Raw genomic sequence first — 19366 nt, 5'->3', positions numbered from 1 at the left:
CTTGATCTTTTTTTCAGACAGGTTGGGCGAGGAAAAAGTTGTTAAGATGACAGATCTCGTTCACATCCAGCTTATTTTTGCTCTGTAGACTTGGCTCAGTCAGCCCACACGATCAGACTTCAGGCAAGCAACAAACTGGACCAGCTGGCACCAACATTCTAAAGGGGGGATTACATCACCTGGCCTATTTTATGACAAGCCGTTTCAAAAGGCTATATGAAATGAATGCCCTGTAGAGATCAGATCATAGCTACGTTTGATCCAGAAAACGAAGGTTGACGACTTTGACAAGTAGACCAAATGTAATGACTACTGACAAAAAGTGGTTGGATTCTATTTGAGTTGTGGGTGACTGGATTTAAAGTCTGTTATAAACATAAAACCAGAGTCGAAACGGCTTATCATATTTAGCAGTGCGCCTGCGCAAATGAATAGACGTGGTTAGATCAGTCCGAGCAAAGTAACCAACGCAACGTTACATTCATTTCTATCAGGGTCCATGAGAGTGGGAAAGAATCGGAATCGTAGAGAAAGGTGTTGGTGTTTTTCAGATCAAATGGGATCAGTCGAGGTCCTCAACGGAAAACATTAGCTTGTTTTATTCTCATTCTAGTAGAAATTCCACCCCCTTTCTGACAAAGGATTCCTCGTTAGACCAAGTAGAAGGTGGTAAGGTAACGTAAATGGAAATAGTCGGCTAGCTAACAGTTAGCCAAACAAGCTAGCTGCTAACTGGAGATCAAATATGGCTAGAGCGATATCTTGGGTTTGTCTAGTCAGATAGATAATTGGCTAGTTAGCACACCCACCATATTCAGTCAACTTGTCTTGTTTATTGCAATGTTTAATTTAGTCACCATTAGGCATTATTATTATTTATGATGTAGTTAAGAATCTACAAGTTAAGGGTATAAGCTAACAGATGCTATATAGCTATCGCTAACTTAAGTTACCTGCCGTCACAACTGTACGTTAACGTTACCGTTATTTACGGTCAGCATAGTCAGCCGTCTTCGGCCCAAAACAGCTCAGGCCAGCGAAGCACTTCTTCAAAAATGGTTTTCAGCAAGTTTGCAGAATAGGCTGGCTTAATGCAATCTTATATACGAGAAGAAATCTCAGGTTAATTTTAACGGGGTTCAGACGGACGCAACGTCAGGAAACCAGCCCACTGCCGCAGAAAAGGTAACGTAAGACCGCAAAGCCTTTTCAGTAAAATTATTAAAAATCTATCCATGTGACACGGAACATGCACCGAATAATTGCTAATATTAACTGAGAGAGGCAGCTATCTGTCTATTCACATATATTTTGTTTTACCACGTATGATATGAAAGGTGAACGTCAACGTTTGATATTAATGTTAAATTAGCCATCTAGAACTAATATTCTCGTCTGTCGCTGAATGAAAGGCGTAACCTTTACGTTAGGCTAACTTCATGCGTGCACGTTAATTTAATTATAACGTTAACCTCATATGAAAGCAATTTTTCGATAAATCTTTATTAATTATTTATTTAGCACTGGCGTCTTGGTGGTTTTCTTTTCTAACAAAATATTCTGCCTGGTTAAAACCCAGATTGGTCGGGTCTGGGTACTGTAAACCAGCAATAATCTCCGCTGTTTATTTACCGATTTTCTCAAGCAATCGGTATGTTGTAGTGAATACCAGCATGTTGCTTCATACGAGCGATTAATCTAGTCAGCTGGTGTGTGGAAATGGCTCGTAAGATAATGATGTAGGCCTACGCCAGATGTGTTTTTTTTAAAGATGTGTGTGTTTTTTTTTTTTTTTTTAAATCCCCACCCCTATCTCCGTTCTTGTCACAGAACTGTAAATTGTGTTTTGACCACAGTGTCATTGCACTTTGTTGTGTATTTTTGATTGCCTTTGGATAGTTAACCCAATCATAACAATAGAAACACGTTTAACGTTGTTCTTATTTCCCTTTGACATTATTATCCTTACTTATTTGTGGGAAAAACACATTTTATTTGCTGACGTGTATATACTCAATACGTAATTTGCCTTATTGCTAAAATATTGTTCCTTCACGCTGGTATGGCAACTTGACTGGCAGGACTTATGCATCGTTGCTTATTAAGAAGGCAACTGTGTCTCAGTCATATAATTATTAGGCCTATATGTTGCAGTTGCATTCAGTACAACAGCACTTTAAAATGGAGGGATCCATGTTTAACCTACATATCAAAGATTACTTTCTGTAAAGTAACTAAGTAAAAAGAAGTAGGTAGACAGGCCCTGGCTTCACAGAAAGCCCAGTTATGTAACACTGCCAGCCGTGAGATTGAAAATTAACATCTTCCACTTGGCTCTAAATAGTTTGTAATCAGACCCTTGTCATCATCAAATCGGTAAAATGCATGGAAGGCTGCCATATCCTTGATGTAAGAAACCATAACTGCAATTTGGTTCATTAGTCATGGATGATTTGTAGATCATTGTAGTTCTATGTCTTTGAGATACTGCACTGAAATGCAGTAAGTGTTATTTGTGCAGTACAAGGATTTGTGTACAGTATAGGATCATGTTTATTGTCTGTTTGACATTCATACTGCTTTGGAAACAATGATCCCATATGCTACAGAAACTATATTTTGGAGATATTAGATTTTGAGATTAATATAAAATCCATCGTCCTCCTCTCAGATCTGAATTCTGTGCAGTCAGATTCCTTTATTTCCCAAATTAATAAAATATGTTGTGCGCAAACAAACAAACAATTCTATCTATCTATCTATCTATCTATATATCTATCTCTATCAATCAATCAATATCTGGACATTTATTTTTTTCCCCTTTAAACTTTGATCTAGGAGTAGTAGTCACAACGGAGGTTTTGGTGTAATCATGTGAAATACTTTGAAATGTAAACAAAAGGTTTTCAAGTGATGTATTTTATAGCATGCCAGTGTGAATCAAAATCCTAGTTCTTTGAATGGCTGGACTGATTGACCAGGAATCTTTAGTCAGTCAGTTATTGACTGACTAAAGATTAGAGCTGTACGACATCATCAAAATCTTGACGAAATATGATCAAAAAAACAAAACAGAAATAGAAATAAAAATCAGATTGAAAATTTTGAATCAGTTCATCCCTTTTAATAAACTCTTAAACAAGTTCATTTTACAAAAGGAATGTTAAGGATCATGATAACCTGGTTTCCTAACCACCTGATTGGCTCTCTCTCAGATGCAACAGCTGTGGAGGCGCGATGTACCTCTGGAAAGGGTGGGAAATGACTCACCAGTGGGCATTGCACCGATACCCCCAGCGTCCGCCGCAGCCCCCGGGGGCCCTAACATGTCATGGGTGCCCGAGGCACCCCAGATCGTCACCCCAGACAATCCCATGTTTCTCATGACCTCAGCGGCCCAGACCATATCAGGCTTTTTTGTGTGGACTGCCCTCCTGTTGACCTGCCACCAGGTAAGCACATTGCATGCACTCATAGACACACATAAACACACACATTGCTCTTGCCTTAGGCTCAAGGTATGCTTGGATTTTAAAAGTAAGAAATTGGAGCTGGACTATCCTAAGAATTCAAAGTCTTACATTTCCGCAGCCCCTGTCAGTACTTCCTTTTATTATGTGATGCAGAGAATGCACTTTCAAGCAAACCTGTTGTATTAGAGAGTAATATTAGTAGTTAGTAGTATTTCCCTGGCTTTGGCAGGAAACCTAGCATGTGAAAGGCTGTTAATGATGCCACAGGAAATCAGTTAACCTCGAGTTTCTACAGCAACTGATTTGACCTGACGTCTGTTTCCGCTCGATGCAGAGGTTATGCTAGCGATTTTGTTTTCTTGAGTCGAGACTCTGCTTGTCTCTCCAAATAATGGCTGAAGACTAACCGTTGCTCTGACAACAGGTGCGCCTGCTTTGCGATGACATCAGAGAGCAGAGAGGAGTTGCCTAGCAACGGCCCTCTGCTGCACATTGCTTTCCGTGTGCTGCTGATTGTTTGCTCCCACGAAGGTGTGTGTGTGTGTGTTGACTTGGAAAGGTGATAGGTGGGTCATTATGTGGATCTGAAGGAGAGAGATGCCTTAGACAAAAGGAGCTGATGACGCATAGCTCCTCTGACGCTTTAGATATATACAAAAATGGACTGTTGTCAGGTCCAACAGGAACCCTGTTAAACACGCAACGACAACCCCCTCACTCCCAGACCCCTCAGCCAACAACCTCTCTCCACCCCACACATACTAACACAAACACAGACGTCAGCCCAACAAACATCAGCTGTGCACCTGGCCAGACAGGACTACACCACATACACCTCCTGTTGACTCGGTCTTCAGGATGTGGGCTGTGAGGCAGGCAGGCAGGCGTGTGCTTCTGCGAAAGCAAGCAAACACCCTCTGATTGATTTCACAGATTAGATTTGATTCGCCAAGGCTGCTGCTGGTCGCGGTCATGGCGATTACGTAACACGCTGCATTTCGAGGTTAGAAAACAAAATATTATCCTGCCCAGAGCGTGTGAGAGAGCAGGTTTGTCACCTGAGTCAGAGGTAGCCCCCTCATGCCCCCAATTAGCCCTCTGTATCACAAGCATATTTTCCATACAATGTTGCAGGCCTCTGGTCTGTACACACACAGGGCTGTACAGTGCGACCTGTCGCACATGCTACAAAAAAAATAGTGTGTGCGATGGATGATATACCAACATAGCACTGGTGCGATACAGTTATGCTTATGGCAATACAATGCACGCATGTGAGACTGACAAGGAGGCTACAGCAATTACCTTCTACTGTGATCAGTGCAACTGGCTACACCAGATGTGATAGCGGCGCGTAGGCTACGTTAAAAAAAAAAAGACCCGTCTTCTGTTTTGCGCGTTGCGAACGAAGCGCTTCAGTTACGCGCCCGGTGTAGGCTCCCTGTGAAACGCTTTTTTGTTTGTTTGAAGTGCATATATAGGCTTAAGGCTACTTCTGTGAGAGGGGAATCGATGTAGGCTACATTGATTTCAACTTGGTAGTTGCAGTCTACGGGATTAAAAACATGTCTACTTGTTTGTAGGCCTAGTATCCAAACAATCCAACTCCAAATCAAACAACACCTTGCAAATTATCCTTGCGAATCGAAGTGGATAGCCAAAAGCGAAAGTATCTTCCGACCGGGCTGTGGTGATTTCAGATTAGGCAAGCAGAGGTAGAAGTTTGTGGCAATTGCGTTGTTGCTTTGCACTTTTAGTTCAGTTTAAAATGAACAACTTAGTGTCCAAACAACACCATTCAGATCTAAAACTTCGAAGAAAAAAGTCCACCGGGACGTTCGTTTCTATCTGTCAAATATGAGCCCACTTTATGCTTTATGCGCAACACAGTCTCGCTTAGTAGTGCTGAATAACCTACACAAGAACATGATCGATTTCGAAAAACCTTCACGACACTTTAATTACGACTGCGTTAGCCACAGATCTTCAGCTATCTTCAGTAGGCTACCTACTGTAGCCTATGTGTACGGAACAGTCTAGGATGCATTTCATGGGTGCACTGTTTGACATGTCAGTAGCCTATTCATTTGCACCACTGGTTAGATGTAAAACAGTATTTCACTCGTGCAATGACAATAACGTTGAATGTAGGCCTACTCTAATCTAAAAACTTGAATTAACTAGTTGAATGAACTAAACGTGAATTAAATCTTAGTGGAATAAAATCGTCAGCATATCTTCTACTTATTCAAAAATAAATGAACTGACTTCCAATGCATATGTATAAGAAAAATTAACAAAAAATCCATGTCATGACCTGTCTTCCTGATACCTGTTGGAAAGTCAAACTGCATGGAACTGTCAGGGATTGTTTTTTTTTTTTTGTTTTTACAAAAACACAACAACTAAATAACATATCATGCTGATAGCTTTTGTTAATCTCAAACACAATGTAGCAAGGTGAAATGTTCTACAACTACATGACCTTTTATCAATCCATTTGCAGTAGGCCTAGATCCCAACCACAATTGATGAACTGTGATGAACTGCCCTACTTGTGATTGTTTTTAGAGATTTTAGCGGTTTTATATCGATGCTACAGAATTTGTGGCTGGTGCTACAAAACTTTTAACCTCTGTAGCACCAGTGCTACTTGCAAAAAAAGTTAACGTACAGCCCTGCACACACCTGAAAAAGAAAGAGAACTGAAGGCTATTTTCTGCTTTGGCTCTTGGAAATTATTTTAGGATTAGTTTCCTGATCCCTATTGCTGACATTTCTGGTGTTTATTTTGTGTGTGTGTGTGCACCTCTCAGATCTACATGCACCTGCGCTACTACAGCTCGCCCAATGAGCAACGGCACATAGTGCGCATCCTCTTCATCGTGCCCATCTATGCCTTTGACTCGTGGCTCAGCCTGCTCTTCTTCACCAACGAGGAGTACTACGTCTACTTCGACACGGTTCGCGACTGCTATGAGGGTGAGTGCGCCTCCCTGTTAGGATGGGGTCGGATGGGGTGGGGCTGGGGGGTGATTAGGGTTTTCTAGGGGTACCAGCAGATGGTGAAGGGGGGAGCTCCAAGATCCCAATCTCTTGCTTGAGTGTTGCTCTGCTTGTTTGTTTCTTAGTCGGTCTCAAATCAAAATTTGAAGGGAGATGACAACATAGTATAATGGATCAGTTATCACACCTCAGAACTGAAAAAGTATAGGCAGTCCATATGTCTGCCTGTTTGGTTAAGCTTTATCACAAAAGTGGTGTGGAGTGTTCAAGACAAGCAGTGTTTTATATTTGTGATGAAGCTCAAATACAGTACAAATGAGGTGATTGGAGTAGATTGTTCTTGTGTGTTATTTGGTGTTATGGTAACAGATAAGAGATTTGCTGACAGAAGCACTAACCATACGTTAAGCCAGTTTGGATAAAAGTTGTTTCTGCATCTGCAGAACTGTAACTATCCCACATTATCCAAGTCGTGTTCAGTATCATTTCAACACATTTACAGAAATATTCCACATTGATATTTAACCAAAACATCCCAAAATGGCACCTAGCCTGTTTCCATAACAGAGTAACTATTGTTTTTTGTATTGTATTGAGGCTATTGTTTTGTCTTGTCACTCAACCATTGGTTGCTCACATGAGTCTCACATGGGCAGTTTACACGCAAACCATATGCTGCTGTCTGAGCAAAGCACAGCACAGGACCGCTCATCCACTCCCACCTGCTCAGTCCACAGTGGTGTGCATGGCTGAGGCATTACATTTGCATGCATGCATGCATGTGTGTGCCTGTGTGTGTGTGCGTATGGGAATGTACGTGGTCCTTGCAACAGATGGCCCTCCGTCTCTGTCTGCCTTTATGAGGGCGGCCATCTTTGTTCTCCTGTTTTGTTTCCAAGGCCTGCTGGGATGGCTGGGAAGGGCAAGTGCAATGCCTAGCAACCACATGCAAACAGACAAGTGTCAGCCGTTGAACTAGGAGTTCATCAAGCATTTTTTTTTCACATTGGGGAGAAAAGAAAAAGGTTCGATGGGCCCTTTTCTGCAGTCCGATGCAAGTTTCCATAGTTATGGCAGCACTGGTTCTCCACCTTTAGGACAGAAAAAAGGCCAAATCTCAGGCATCCCATTACCAATGCCAGCAGGTGGCTGGCCCGTCTTAAGCCAGCTTGAGTCCTGCCATTGTCTTTTGGGCACATTGGAGATGAATCACAGGGCACTTGGCACTCCCACTCTGTGTGTGTTTTCCCCTGTCCGTGTGGGCCAGCCTTCTTTGTGTTGGTCCTGGTAGTGAACCTCTGGCCACTCGCTGCCCTTCCCCCACTCTCCTTTACGCCCCCTGTCACTCACCCGTTCACAGCCAGCTTTTCTTGCAAAGACTCTCTCTGCATCTATTGCCAAGTCGCCAGCTTTGACTGCATGCTTTTAGCTCTATGGCATCAAAAGACACATTTTTAGAATAGCCTCTTCAACAAAGGGCTGCCATGTTTGTTGGTTTGTTTGTTTGTGGGACACTGATTGATGCGGACGTGCTAATAGCTTTTACAGTGACTTGGTGCTCTGTGTTTGTGTGTTTGTTTGTGTGTGTGTGTGTGTGAGTGTGTGAGAAAACACTGGAAGTGACAGTATGGGAGCTGACAGCTAGGCTGGGTCTGGCCGCAGTTGGCCCCCACTCTGGCTTACGCTGCACATGGCAGAGGAAACGTGCAGCAGCTGTGGCCCCGGGGCATCGTGGGGGCTAAAGATAGAGAGAGGGCGACCAGTGGTGACGAACGGACGAGTCGTGCCGCACGCAGTCACAGATGCAGACGTGCCGACACACAGTGGCCCACATCAGCAGCCAGCGCACAACACAACACATGCTAGCCACATACTGCCCAGGGATTCTGCTTCATATTCTTTTGAAATATTATCACTCTGTCTCTCTTTTTCTGTCTCTCTTGCTCTCTCGCTCACCCTCCCACCTCGTCCTCTGTTTCTCTGTCCCTCTCACTCCCTCACATTCTGTCGCTGTTGTGTAGACTGAATGAGGCAAGCTATTTGAGCTTTTGTGTGTGTGTGTGTGTGCCCTGAGAAGTAAACAATAAATGGCACATCAAAGGATGCAGACAGAGGCCTGTTTGTGTTAATGTTAAAGGCCAGTCTTTTGGTCTGCAGGTCTTCTTTAGGTTAAAGCCCCAAGGCCCCATTAAACGACACCTCTATAATTTAGCCACCACTTCACACCTGGAAAGCAAAGGTAGACAGTCAGCCCGCTAAGAGGGTCACAGGGCCATAAAGGCCTTTTGACAGAACTTCTCATATGTTGCAAGGTACCACCACTGTGTAAATCTGCTACAAACGCTCTGTAAAACTTCAATGGCAAAGAAATATACCCTCTTTACCTGGATATTGAACGCTTTAAGAGCTTTTCAGACTTGTTAGAAGAAACTAATGGAACAAATTCAAGACAGTGAGAGAGAGAGAGAAGAAAAAGATTAGCCATTTGTTTTATTTATTTACTTTCTTTGGTCACTGCTGGCCACTGGATAGCACAGATGTGGAAAGTGACCCAGACAGCGGTGAAATGGTTGTATGCGCGCGCTGCGAGCACCGCTGAAGAGTATTAGACCTGGCAGTGTTGATCCTAGCAAGAATGGATAGCGCTTAACTGCCCCGGGGCCACGGCAGACAATGACCCCGCTGTGCGTGACTGGACTCTGTAAAGTGCACAGAAGCAGTTGAGCAATAACAACATTAATCTCATGAGAGAGAGAAGGGGGGGGGGGGGGGGGGGGGGCGGCTGTCTATTGATGGTTTTTATCTGGCCATGTTCCCACTGATAAGGGACCTAGCTACACAAGAATTATTTTATTTATTGATAAAAAAAAAGTCTAGTTATGTGGGTTTGTTTTTATGTTTTGCAAGTTTGCAACTTTTATGAAACATTTTTTGCACACCCACAGGAGTATGGTGGAGATTTTCTTTGTTGTATGCCAACTATTTAGACTTGCACGTGTACCAACAGCTTTGAATAGGCTATTGTGTGATGCATACTGTATACTTTGTGTGTTGACACTGTGTACTAAAAACAAGTGTTTGTGTCTCTTCCCTGCAGCATTTGTCATCTACAACTTCCTCAGCCTGTGCTATGAGTACCTTGGAGGGGAGAGTGCCATCATGGCAGAAATCCGAGGGAAGCCTATTGAGTAAGTGAAGCTGCTTGTTCTTCCCTCCCCTCTTTTTTTCCTATCTCTCCCTCTCTCTCACACACACCCAACCACAGGCGTCTGTTCTGTAATTATACTCCTGTTATTGTAAACATTGTGATTAGGCCAGTTACATTAACCTTTGCTATCATAGCTTGCTTGGCTGTAATCGTCCATGTTTGGAAGTCCCTGTTAGCCATTCTCCTCTCCTCTTCTCCAGGTCCAGCTGTGTTTATGGAACATGCTGCCTTTGGGGAAGAACCTATTCGATCGGCTTCCTCCGATTCTGTAAACAGGTATGAACTGTATGTAATGAGGACACACACGCCAGGCTTGTAGGTATTTTTTTCCCCGATGCTGATGTGAATTTGTCTGTGTCTCCTGTCGGTGCCCTCAGGCGACGTTGCAGTTCTGCGTTGTGAAGCCTCTGATGGCCATGATTACAGTCATCCTGCAGGCCTTCGGGAAGTACAGAGACGGCGACTTCAAGTAGGCATACATCTTATCTCTGCTCTCGCCTCAGTCCAAATTTTAAAGAAAAGTATGCTTGTGTGAAAGTGAAACCTGTACAAAAAACTCCAGATTTCATGATTAGTTGACTTTAGTCTGTTTAAAATGGCAATACAATTTAAAATGGAAATGGACATACAGTATGATATCTTTATTTGACAAAGTGCACAGTGGTGTTTAATGTGTCTGGACATTGGGACTGTTGTTGAAAAGTATAGTGCCCCCCCCCCCCCCAGTATTTCCTCCGGACATTATGTAAATGTGCTGTGTCTGAACGAGGCGTAGAACATGCGGTTAAAATTCACACCTAGTGAGAGGGCGTGTTGGTGATGTTTCTTTCGTGCGTTCATTTGGTTAGATCTGACTTAAATGCCAGTGTTATGATGGAGTGGCATAGTGCTGTCCAGAAAATCTCCGACCTGGAAAGATGTAGACATCACGGAGCTACTGTCCATGAGGGCATACAACATTTTGATAGAACACATGAAGGGAATGGCTCGTTGTAGCCTACAATGCATGGCAAGGCCAAACGAATTCAAAAGACTGATAAGCAGAAGGCGCTGAAAAGGCAGTAGCCTACAGCGACGTCGTTGACGACAAGGAGTATTTAATAAATTGTTAGCCAACACGGTTTTCTGTTCATTGATAGCCTTCTCATGGCCTGCTGAGCTAGCTGATATTTGTTGAGCATATATGCCTAGAAAATGAAAACGAAGAAAACCCAACTTTGTTCCAAGCTCCTTACGTAAATGCAATAGACACATGGGGAGAGGATGCTTTTGGGAAAAAATAAACCATGAAAAAACGAACTTCACTGTTATGTTAGTATTTTGTTTGTTGCTTAAAAACGTTGTATGATGGCCTTGAAGTCTTGAGTTAGCCTACTGAATTGGCTGGTAGCCTACCATAAAGGTTGTGCATGCTCGCTCTCTCCAACGCAAACCAGATTCTGGTACAACGTTGAAAACAGATTATGTGTTTATTCGAAGCACACATACAAATACTGTAGGTCAATTTCAAGTGCGCACTTACGTGACTAGTCTACTTCAAGTATTAGCCTACGCACAATAGATTTCTCTTCTTTAGCCTACATAATGCATAGGCTACACTTTGTAAACAAAAAGCAGCTGTGACAGGCAGCGGCCGCATATATTCTGCGTCATATCTCGCATCTTGTGAACTCTACAAGCCCCCACCCCTCACTCGACAACGACACAGAGATTCTGTAATGTGCGTGTATGTCGTTCACACATACGTCCGTATAAGGTCAGTATAAGGTCCGCAGGTTAGCATCATATCTGAATCATCCGAAGGGTAGGACGCATATACTCCGGAGGTTATATCTGAAAGCGCTTATTGATGCTAAATGCCATCACATTAAGGTCCTCAAATTGGTCTGTGACGAGGTATTTTTAACTCTCCCTTTCTGATGTCTCCTGTCTACAGTGTGGCCAGTGGCTATCTCTACGTGACCATCATCTACAATATCTCTGTCAGCCTGTCCCTCTATGCACTCTTCCTCTTCTACTTCGCCACCCGAGAGCTGCTTGTCCCCTATAGCCCCGTGCTCAAGTTCTTCATGGTCAAGTCCGTCATCTTCCTCTCCTTCTGGCAAGGTAAGAACCCCCCCGGCACTCTTACTGCTTTTCATTCAGTAAGTTTGATGTAGTCCCCTCCGTAGGGTTCCCTAGATATAGTCCCCACCCTATTTCACTGTAGTTTTACCTCTACAATCCCATATGACATATAAATTACTTGGGCCTGAATTTGAAAGCTGAGGACATTAAAAGGCCATTCATGCCTAGCTTTATTGTAAACTGATAGTCTGGAGGATTAAGACGACTTATTATTTGATCTTGGCAACATTAATAATTCTGAACTAAACAACATTGGGGTGCTAAAGACCGGTTACAAAACAATGGTAAGCAGGTGCATCTATTTTTCCTGCTGGACATTTGTGCTTATACTTACATTAGTAAACGGTGCACTGGTCAAGGCGGCGTAAACTAGTTCACAAATGATTAGACACTAAAGGAAATTGGGTTACCTGGGAGCTTACAAAGAGTGCCACAGCAACTGCTTTGAAGGAGGCTACCTGGACTTGCCAATCAGCCAGCTTGATGAGATGAGATATGAAAAGGTTTCTGCAATCAACGCCAGAGCCAGGCCGATACCGATTTCGACATGCACATGGGAGCTCACGGACATGCCCCCAGAGTGTAGCACTTTAGCTGCTGGCTGTAGCAACTCGAGCTAAGTAAAATCGACTGTTTTACCTAATACCGTTTTTTTCTGTACCGACAGTACTACCGATTGTTTTAACAAGTACCGTTTTTTTTTCTGTACCGACAGTACTTGGTGACTCCGAGAAACGCTTTGTGAAAACAAGCCAGATTTCTCCTTCAATAGGTTACAGCAGCCACAGTGCCTCTGCCATATCCGCATCTCAGGCACGGCTTAAACCGTGCTGCAACCTCGACCCAGCTTATAGAGAATAGAAGGGACCCATATTTTTTCCACTTCATGTGAGCAGTTCTGTGAAGAAATACACTGAAAAAACCAGTAGACCAATTTCACAGTGTCCAGGTGTCCGGCCTCATTGATGATAATGATACCTTAATTGGCAGGGTAAAACGTCTTCCTGTTTCAGTCTTTCCTGTGGGGTATACTACGAATCTCGATTAGTGGGTTAGCGAGGTATGTTGCGCTCAAAGCCAGGGTATGCTGTGACACGAAAGTGGATCTGTTTTAGTGTCGCTATATCACCATGGTATCTTATGCTGTTAACCAAACCTGGTCGGGAGGAGGTTATGTGCTAAGTTATAGCTCAAATCGTGTAATCTACCTCCCACTGACCAATCAATTGTCTTAAAAACGAAGTTATCTCACGTGTAGGATTCTGTCATATATCTTACAGGTGGAGCTCCGTCTCTACTAACATTTTGGATCTCGAATGCGCTTTAATAGTGCTGTGCGTGCAAATATCTCACTATGGACGTGCATACCATACAACAACTGATGACAATTTATTTATTTGATGTTATACGTTAGACACAAAAAATGACCGCAGTGTAGATTACACTATCGCTCATAAATGCGGAAGTGCGTCTTGTGCGTCTCCTCGTTTCACGATTGGCCAACGTCATCCCAACACCAAGAACGCGCACAGAGCTGAGCTGAAAGCCTAGTTTGACAAATATATCACATAACTGCTATCGTAGTATCACTTAACGTATACCCCGGAGTCAAGGCTTTGTCAAGCCTCGATATGTCTACATAGCCTAGATATGTCTAACGTGCTTCGTAGTATACCCCACTGTGGACTTTTCTTTTGCTGTCTATGGGACAGTGCTCTTCCACAGGAAGGGGAAAAGGGGAAGTGAAGGCTACATGTGTGCTATAAATTTAGCAGAAATAGGGTGACCACACACCAGACTCTGAAATGGAGAAGTTGTGTCTAAAAGTGAGGACAAATTGGCCGAAATGAGGATCAGTATTTGGCTTTTCTTTACTGAATTTTAAAACAGTTATCGGCCGTTGAACGCTGATACCCATAGATCGGCAAATAGCTAATATCGGCCGATAATATCAGCATATTGATTCATCGGTCAGGCTCTAAACAACACCCCACCATGCTTCCCCTCCCTCCTGTGTGTCAGGCATGCTGCTGGCCATCCTGGAGAAGTGTGGTGCTATCCCGCAGATCCACGCCCCGAACGTGTCGGTGGGCGAGGGCACTGTTGCCGCTGGCTACCAGAACTTCATCATCTGCATCGAGATGTTCTTCGCCGCCCTCGCGCTGCGCCACGCCTTCACCTACAAGGTCTACATGGACAAGCGGCTGGACTCCCATGGTGAGTAAACCCAGCTAAGACAGAGACTTACTTGTATGGAGTGATTTTAAATGGTGCTGTTGAAGGCTTAAGGCAGGTTGGGGGAATATGTTATTTACATGTTACTGTTTAAATTCTAAGTTTTAAAGACCCTGTAAACCAAGAATAAATTATGTGTTCTGAGTTTGTCACATAAATAAATCTGAATGAACGAAACAATTGCCAAGTATACCCAGTTAGGTGTCAAATTCATGAAACATTGTATACTTTGCTCTCAAATCCTGTGGGCAGGTCCACTGACTGTTGAAGTGCTGCCCCTTTCAACTGTATCACATATTTGTTCCAACCATTCTATAAACCAGCTGACTAATTAGTATAAGTCTTCAGCCAGATGGAAAAGCTAATTAGTGACACCTGTTAAGTGCACAGAGTATGCATCCTTTGCTAATCTACTGCAGAAAGCAGATTTTTCACAATACTTTTAGTTTTGTAATGTATACAACGAATCACGATGGTTTATAGGATCTTCAAAATTCTGGCATCCAGGGAAGATTCATCTAGAATATGAAGGCATGGCAAACACCCGAACACTTATTCCGAACATGAAACCGCACATTAGCGGCGACATGAGTGTGGTGCACATTGGTTTCGACATTGGATTACATTAGGTTCCATTGATTTCAATACAACCCCACACACCAGCGTCAAGCTTTGCTACCGCGGCCATGTCGATTACAATTCAGTTCTATTTTTGTTGGTGCCGCTCAATAAAATCCATTGTTTCTCGGATGCATATCAGTTAAAAATGTGCGTGGCAAGTGACAGCATTCCCTCAGCACTTTAAAGGGAGGGATTATGGTAAGTGGGGAACTCATCGCATCAATACCCCTTTTCTGGGCCGTTCAAAAAAATTGTGTAGCAAAACAAGTTATGAAAAAAGTGTAACTTAAAGGTCTAATTCTACAATTCAGGACCACACCGTTCAGTCTTTTCACATTTTCAGAAATACTTTTAGGCGTTTCCAAACAAATATCTGATTTTGGTTGACAAAGTCTTGAAGGAATGCTTATATTCTATTTTATGGTTCCAGCATTGTACCCTTTGTTCTCTTGCTGACTTGTCCTTTCTCTTCTCTACCTCTCTCCCTCCTCCCATCCATCCTTTTGTATTCCTTGCCATATCCTTTCTCCTCCCTCTATTTTTACTTTTTCACTCCCTCCATACTTTTCTTATAAAAAATCCTGTTCCTATTTTCTCTCAACACATACTTTACTTTTGTGAAACCCTTCCTCCTATATTATTCTCCCCGTCCCCCTCTTTCTCTCTTTGCTGCACTATAAGGCCCAGTCCCTAACTATGGACAGTACGGTAGGTTGAATTCTAGATTGTGTACCCAGTGAACCATTTTTGCTTTATGCTGCTGTTGTTTTGAGTATCTTTGTTATATTTTAATTTGGCCTTCCAGTGTGTGTTATTTCTCATTTCCATCGTGCAGAATATTTCCGTTTTGTTTTAGCATTGTTTAATTTTTTTTTTTTTTTTTTTTGTGGATTATTTTATAGTTGATGTTCAGTCTTATTTGGTATGTGGTCATCCATGTGTCATGGACACTTCGGACATGTTATTCCATTTTGTTTTTTTTAATTCATCCTCTATTACAGTTCGCCATTGTTCTCACGCAACTCTCTCTCTTTCTTTCTTTCTTTCTTTCTTTCTCTCTTCCCCCCCCCCCCCCCCCTCCCCCCCCCCCCCACCACCACTCTACCATGCTCCAACAGGCCGCTGTGCCCCCATGAAGAGCATCTCCAGCAGCCTGAAGGAGACCATGAACCCCGGGGACATGGTGCAGGACGCCATCCACAACTTCTCTCCAGCCTACCAGCAGTACACACAGCAGTCCACGCTGGAGCAGCACGGGGGCCCGCCCGTCTCCCGCTCCCACAGCATGTGCAGCGCGCGCGGAGACAACGAGAAGACCCTGCTGCTGAGCTCCGATGATGAGTTCTGAGAATGGAGAGAGAGAGGGAAGGAAGGAAGGAGGAAAGAGGGGAGCTAGGAAAAGCAGGAAAGATCGGATCACTCTTAGGGGACCATGTGCTGGAGAAGGAGAGAGAGAGAAAGACTTCCAGAGAGGTATTCTGCCATAGTTGCGGGGGAGGCGAATTGGCAAATACACATGTACACACCCACACACACAGACAGCCAGACACTTGCATACACTTAAAAGGGTCAAAACTAATACAGAGCTATGATCGGGATGTAAGCCATGTTTAATTTCACAAATAATGACACTACTGCTGGAGGGTGGTCACCAATGACACACGATGTGTTGGCAATCATTTTGCTGCTGTAATGCCTTATAACACATCAATATACACACACACACACACACTCTCGTATACACATAAACCCCGCTGAATATACACAGATTTTGTTCCTCATTGCAAATTATTATTAGTACACACAAATCTACAGTTCACTCTTGCTGGTTGTGCATACAAGCATTCCCTAGCACTTAATTTATCTTAATCCAGCTAATAGTTACTCTGTACATAGGATATTGCACATGACATTGCTGAGCTGCAACATGGTATAACATGGCTTTGAACCTCATAGACCCCCAGTTACTTAGGCTCAAATACACATTGACCTTGTGTTTCATACTGCATCATAGGTCCATACTTTTATTAAGTGATCAGAAGACTACTGACTGGAGAGGCACTAACCCAGTAGTCTGCATAGTCAGCTTTACACAGTTGCCAGGCATAACCACACATGGATACCCAGGCACTTCCACTCTCTAAGCTATTCATTCAGGTGTGGACTGTGCTTTTAAAAACTCTATGAAGAAATATAGTGGCCAAATTGTGTGCACCTTGCCACCCTGCGTGCTCATCAAATGTATCCAGAAGTGAACTCTATGTATGAGATCATTAAGTTTGTTATTTTTGTTTTATATTTGTTTTGTTTTGTTTGTTGTTGTTTTTATTTTCTATCATCAGAAGTGACCTCCCACCTGCGGGGCCTCACATGAGACATGTTGCCAAATACAGAGACCCTGTGTTCCTGACAGGGAGCTTCTGGTTTGATACTTTTGTCAGGGGGACAGGTACAGGTTCCCTGGGGGACCCATGATCTCAACTAGGGACATTTGTCTTTCCAATTAATTTATGAAGTGACATTTTTAAAGATCTTTTGATTGTTGCAAATGTTTTGACTTGTGGTGCACCCGTCATCAGTCGTATCTTGTTTTGAAAGTGAGGGATGTAATTATTTTATTGTCTGTCCAGTTTGGGTTCTCTTGCAAAAACAAAAGACAGAGACTATACTCTCAATTGAGGGGTTTGAGGGAGGAAGGGAAATGTGGGGATGGGGGTGTTGTTATTATTATCCTGCAATGTTATTAATAATGTTGTTGTTCTTGTCTCTGGAGAACAGCTGGGCACGAGCGCTTTGGTGTGGGCGCTTCACAGCGTCCTGCAGGGAGATTACAGATTAAGAGAAGCGGAGCTCTTGGCGAAGCAGACGGGATTATAAATCCCGTAATTGGGGCATTATGCACGGGCATGCTATCAAGGCAAGCATTTGTGGCCACTACCAGTGTGTGGGGGGCTATGTAGGTTACGCTGTGCTGCTGTGGCCACTCAAGTAGGTTACATACAAGCAAAAACTCCATAGATAAGGCTTTACAGGCACTAGAGGCATTAGACCAGAGGTTGTTGATCACTGAAATGCTTTGCGGTTTGCAGGCTGAGGTGCTCGTTCACAACAAAATAGGGCATAGTTGGAACAGTGGTGGAAGTGGACCATAGCATTTCCCTTGGTGTGTTTACAGCTGGGAACATGTAAATCTGTTGATTTATCAGCTTTTCAGGTTTACATCCTGAAAATGAGAGGAATTACAGGAATGTATGTAAGAGATAATCTCATTGTCAACATGTTTCAAACACCAACAGGTCTGCTGTTTGAAAGCGGCAGGCCTATGAATTGTAACATAGTGACCATCTTGAGAAGAGATGATCATATGTGAGGTATAACTACCCCAGGTTTAAAAAATAAATTTAAAAAAAGTTCAACAGTTCTCTCTATTTAGGCCTTCACATTTTCAGTTTATCAACTGGGAGGAGTTGATTCGCATTCAGGGTGTTATTTTTGAAGGGTGACATCTAGTGATCTGTTTTGGATTTGGTTGACCTTGTTTGGCGTGAAGAGTTATTGGTGTATACTTTTGTTTATCAAAAAACCTTTTTACCAGCTTAACTCAGTGGATGGATGAATTCAGTCTATTCATGATGAAGTTGAGACTCAAACGGCTGTCCTGCCTGTAGGCTAATGGAGAACTCTAATACATTCGCATTGCAGCTCTTTTGTTACTGCTGTACCTGTCCCTGATAGTATCTAGATGAACCAGTCAGGTGTATTTTATTAAAAGAAAGGAATATATTATTGAACAGGTAGGATATTGTACATAATACTACAAAACAGTTGTGATGATTATAATTAAAAGCTCAGAGAACTCTGATAGTTTGGTACTGTCATTGATCCTTTTTTGCCTTTTTCTCCTTTTTAATATTGTTGTATTAATGCGTTAAACATTCTGCATCTATTTTTGTCATTGTGTGGTACCAACATTCAGAGAAATATAGACAAAATGAAACCATGACAGTGTTGTCTTTTTTCCTCCAAACTGTGAACTGGAATCAAGGTGGAAAGTTCATCATCACAATCGTACATACATTATCTGCATACTATGTACAGTATCTCATGTTGCATAGCTATTTGTTATTATTAATGAATAGACTTAGCAACACCTAGACAATTGCAAAAATACCATTGTTGGCCTAAAACACATTTTTCAATAATTTGTATTCTCAAATTGATGTTTCATTTTAAAACTACACCACTTCAACACACATTACCAATTTTGACCGTGTGTAAAATGGACTATCCTAAGTCCCTCTCTAATATGTTACAATTTTGATGTCGACCAACTTTCTGTCTAACAAGTTCAGAAATATAACTGACCTGGTTGAAGTTATTTAGCAGAGGAAATACTTCAGATTTGCATCAAACTAACAATATTTTCAGATACAATTTGAACATCATAACAGGGATGCAAACTGCTCAAATTCAAAGTCACAGGCCTGTTCAGTTCAGGGTACTTTATGATAAGGATGTACTCAATTTTTTGTACCCCCTCACCTGTCAACATCCTTGTCATAATGGCTCGCTATCGTATAACTTAACCACAACAGTTCTCCATGAAACAGTTTTTGTCCAGCAGACAAAAGTATTTTGTTATGTATTGTACAATATTTGTATTGTTTTATAATGTATTATAATATATTTGTTGGGA

The 19366-nt window shown here is 42.6% G+C and overlaps 1 protein-coding gene across 2 annotated transcripts; it reads left to right on the top strand.

Moving 5' to 3' along the window:
* The first annotated feature begins 453 nt into the window (after nt 1-453).
* LOC121705773 (transmembrane protein 184B-like) lies at nt 454-18673 on the top strand. 2 transcript variants are annotated; one of them, XM_042086988.1, is made up of 10 exons: nt 454-1185; nt 3216-3452; nt 6290-6455; nt 9577-9667; nt 9888-9963; nt 10065-10156; nt 11624-11793; nt 13837-14031; nt 15352-15378; nt 15789-18673. In XM_042086988.1, exons 2-10 carry the CDS (start codon nt 3216-3218, stop codon nt 16016-16018), a joined length of 1284 nt encoding a protein of 427 aa, XP_041942922.1. In that variant the 5' UTR covers nt 454-1185; the 3' UTR covers nt 16019-18673. The 2 variants fall into 2 exon arrangements, with proteins under 2 accessions (XP_041942922.1, XP_041942923.1); XM_042086989.1 differs by lacking the exon at nt 15352-15378 and having other exon boundaries at nt 456-1185.
* The last annotated feature ends 693 nt before the right edge of the window (nt 18674-19366 follow it).

This window comes from Alosa sapidissima, chromosome 3 (genome assembly GCF_018492685.1).
Source record: "Alosa sapidissima isolate fAloSap1 chromosome 3, fAloSap1.pri, whole genome shotgun sequence".
NCBI lineage: Eukaryota > Metazoa > Chordata > Actinopteri > Clupeiformes > Clupeidae > Alosa > Alosa sapidissima.
This window is presented reverse-complemented; position numbering and strand designations above follow the sequence as displayed.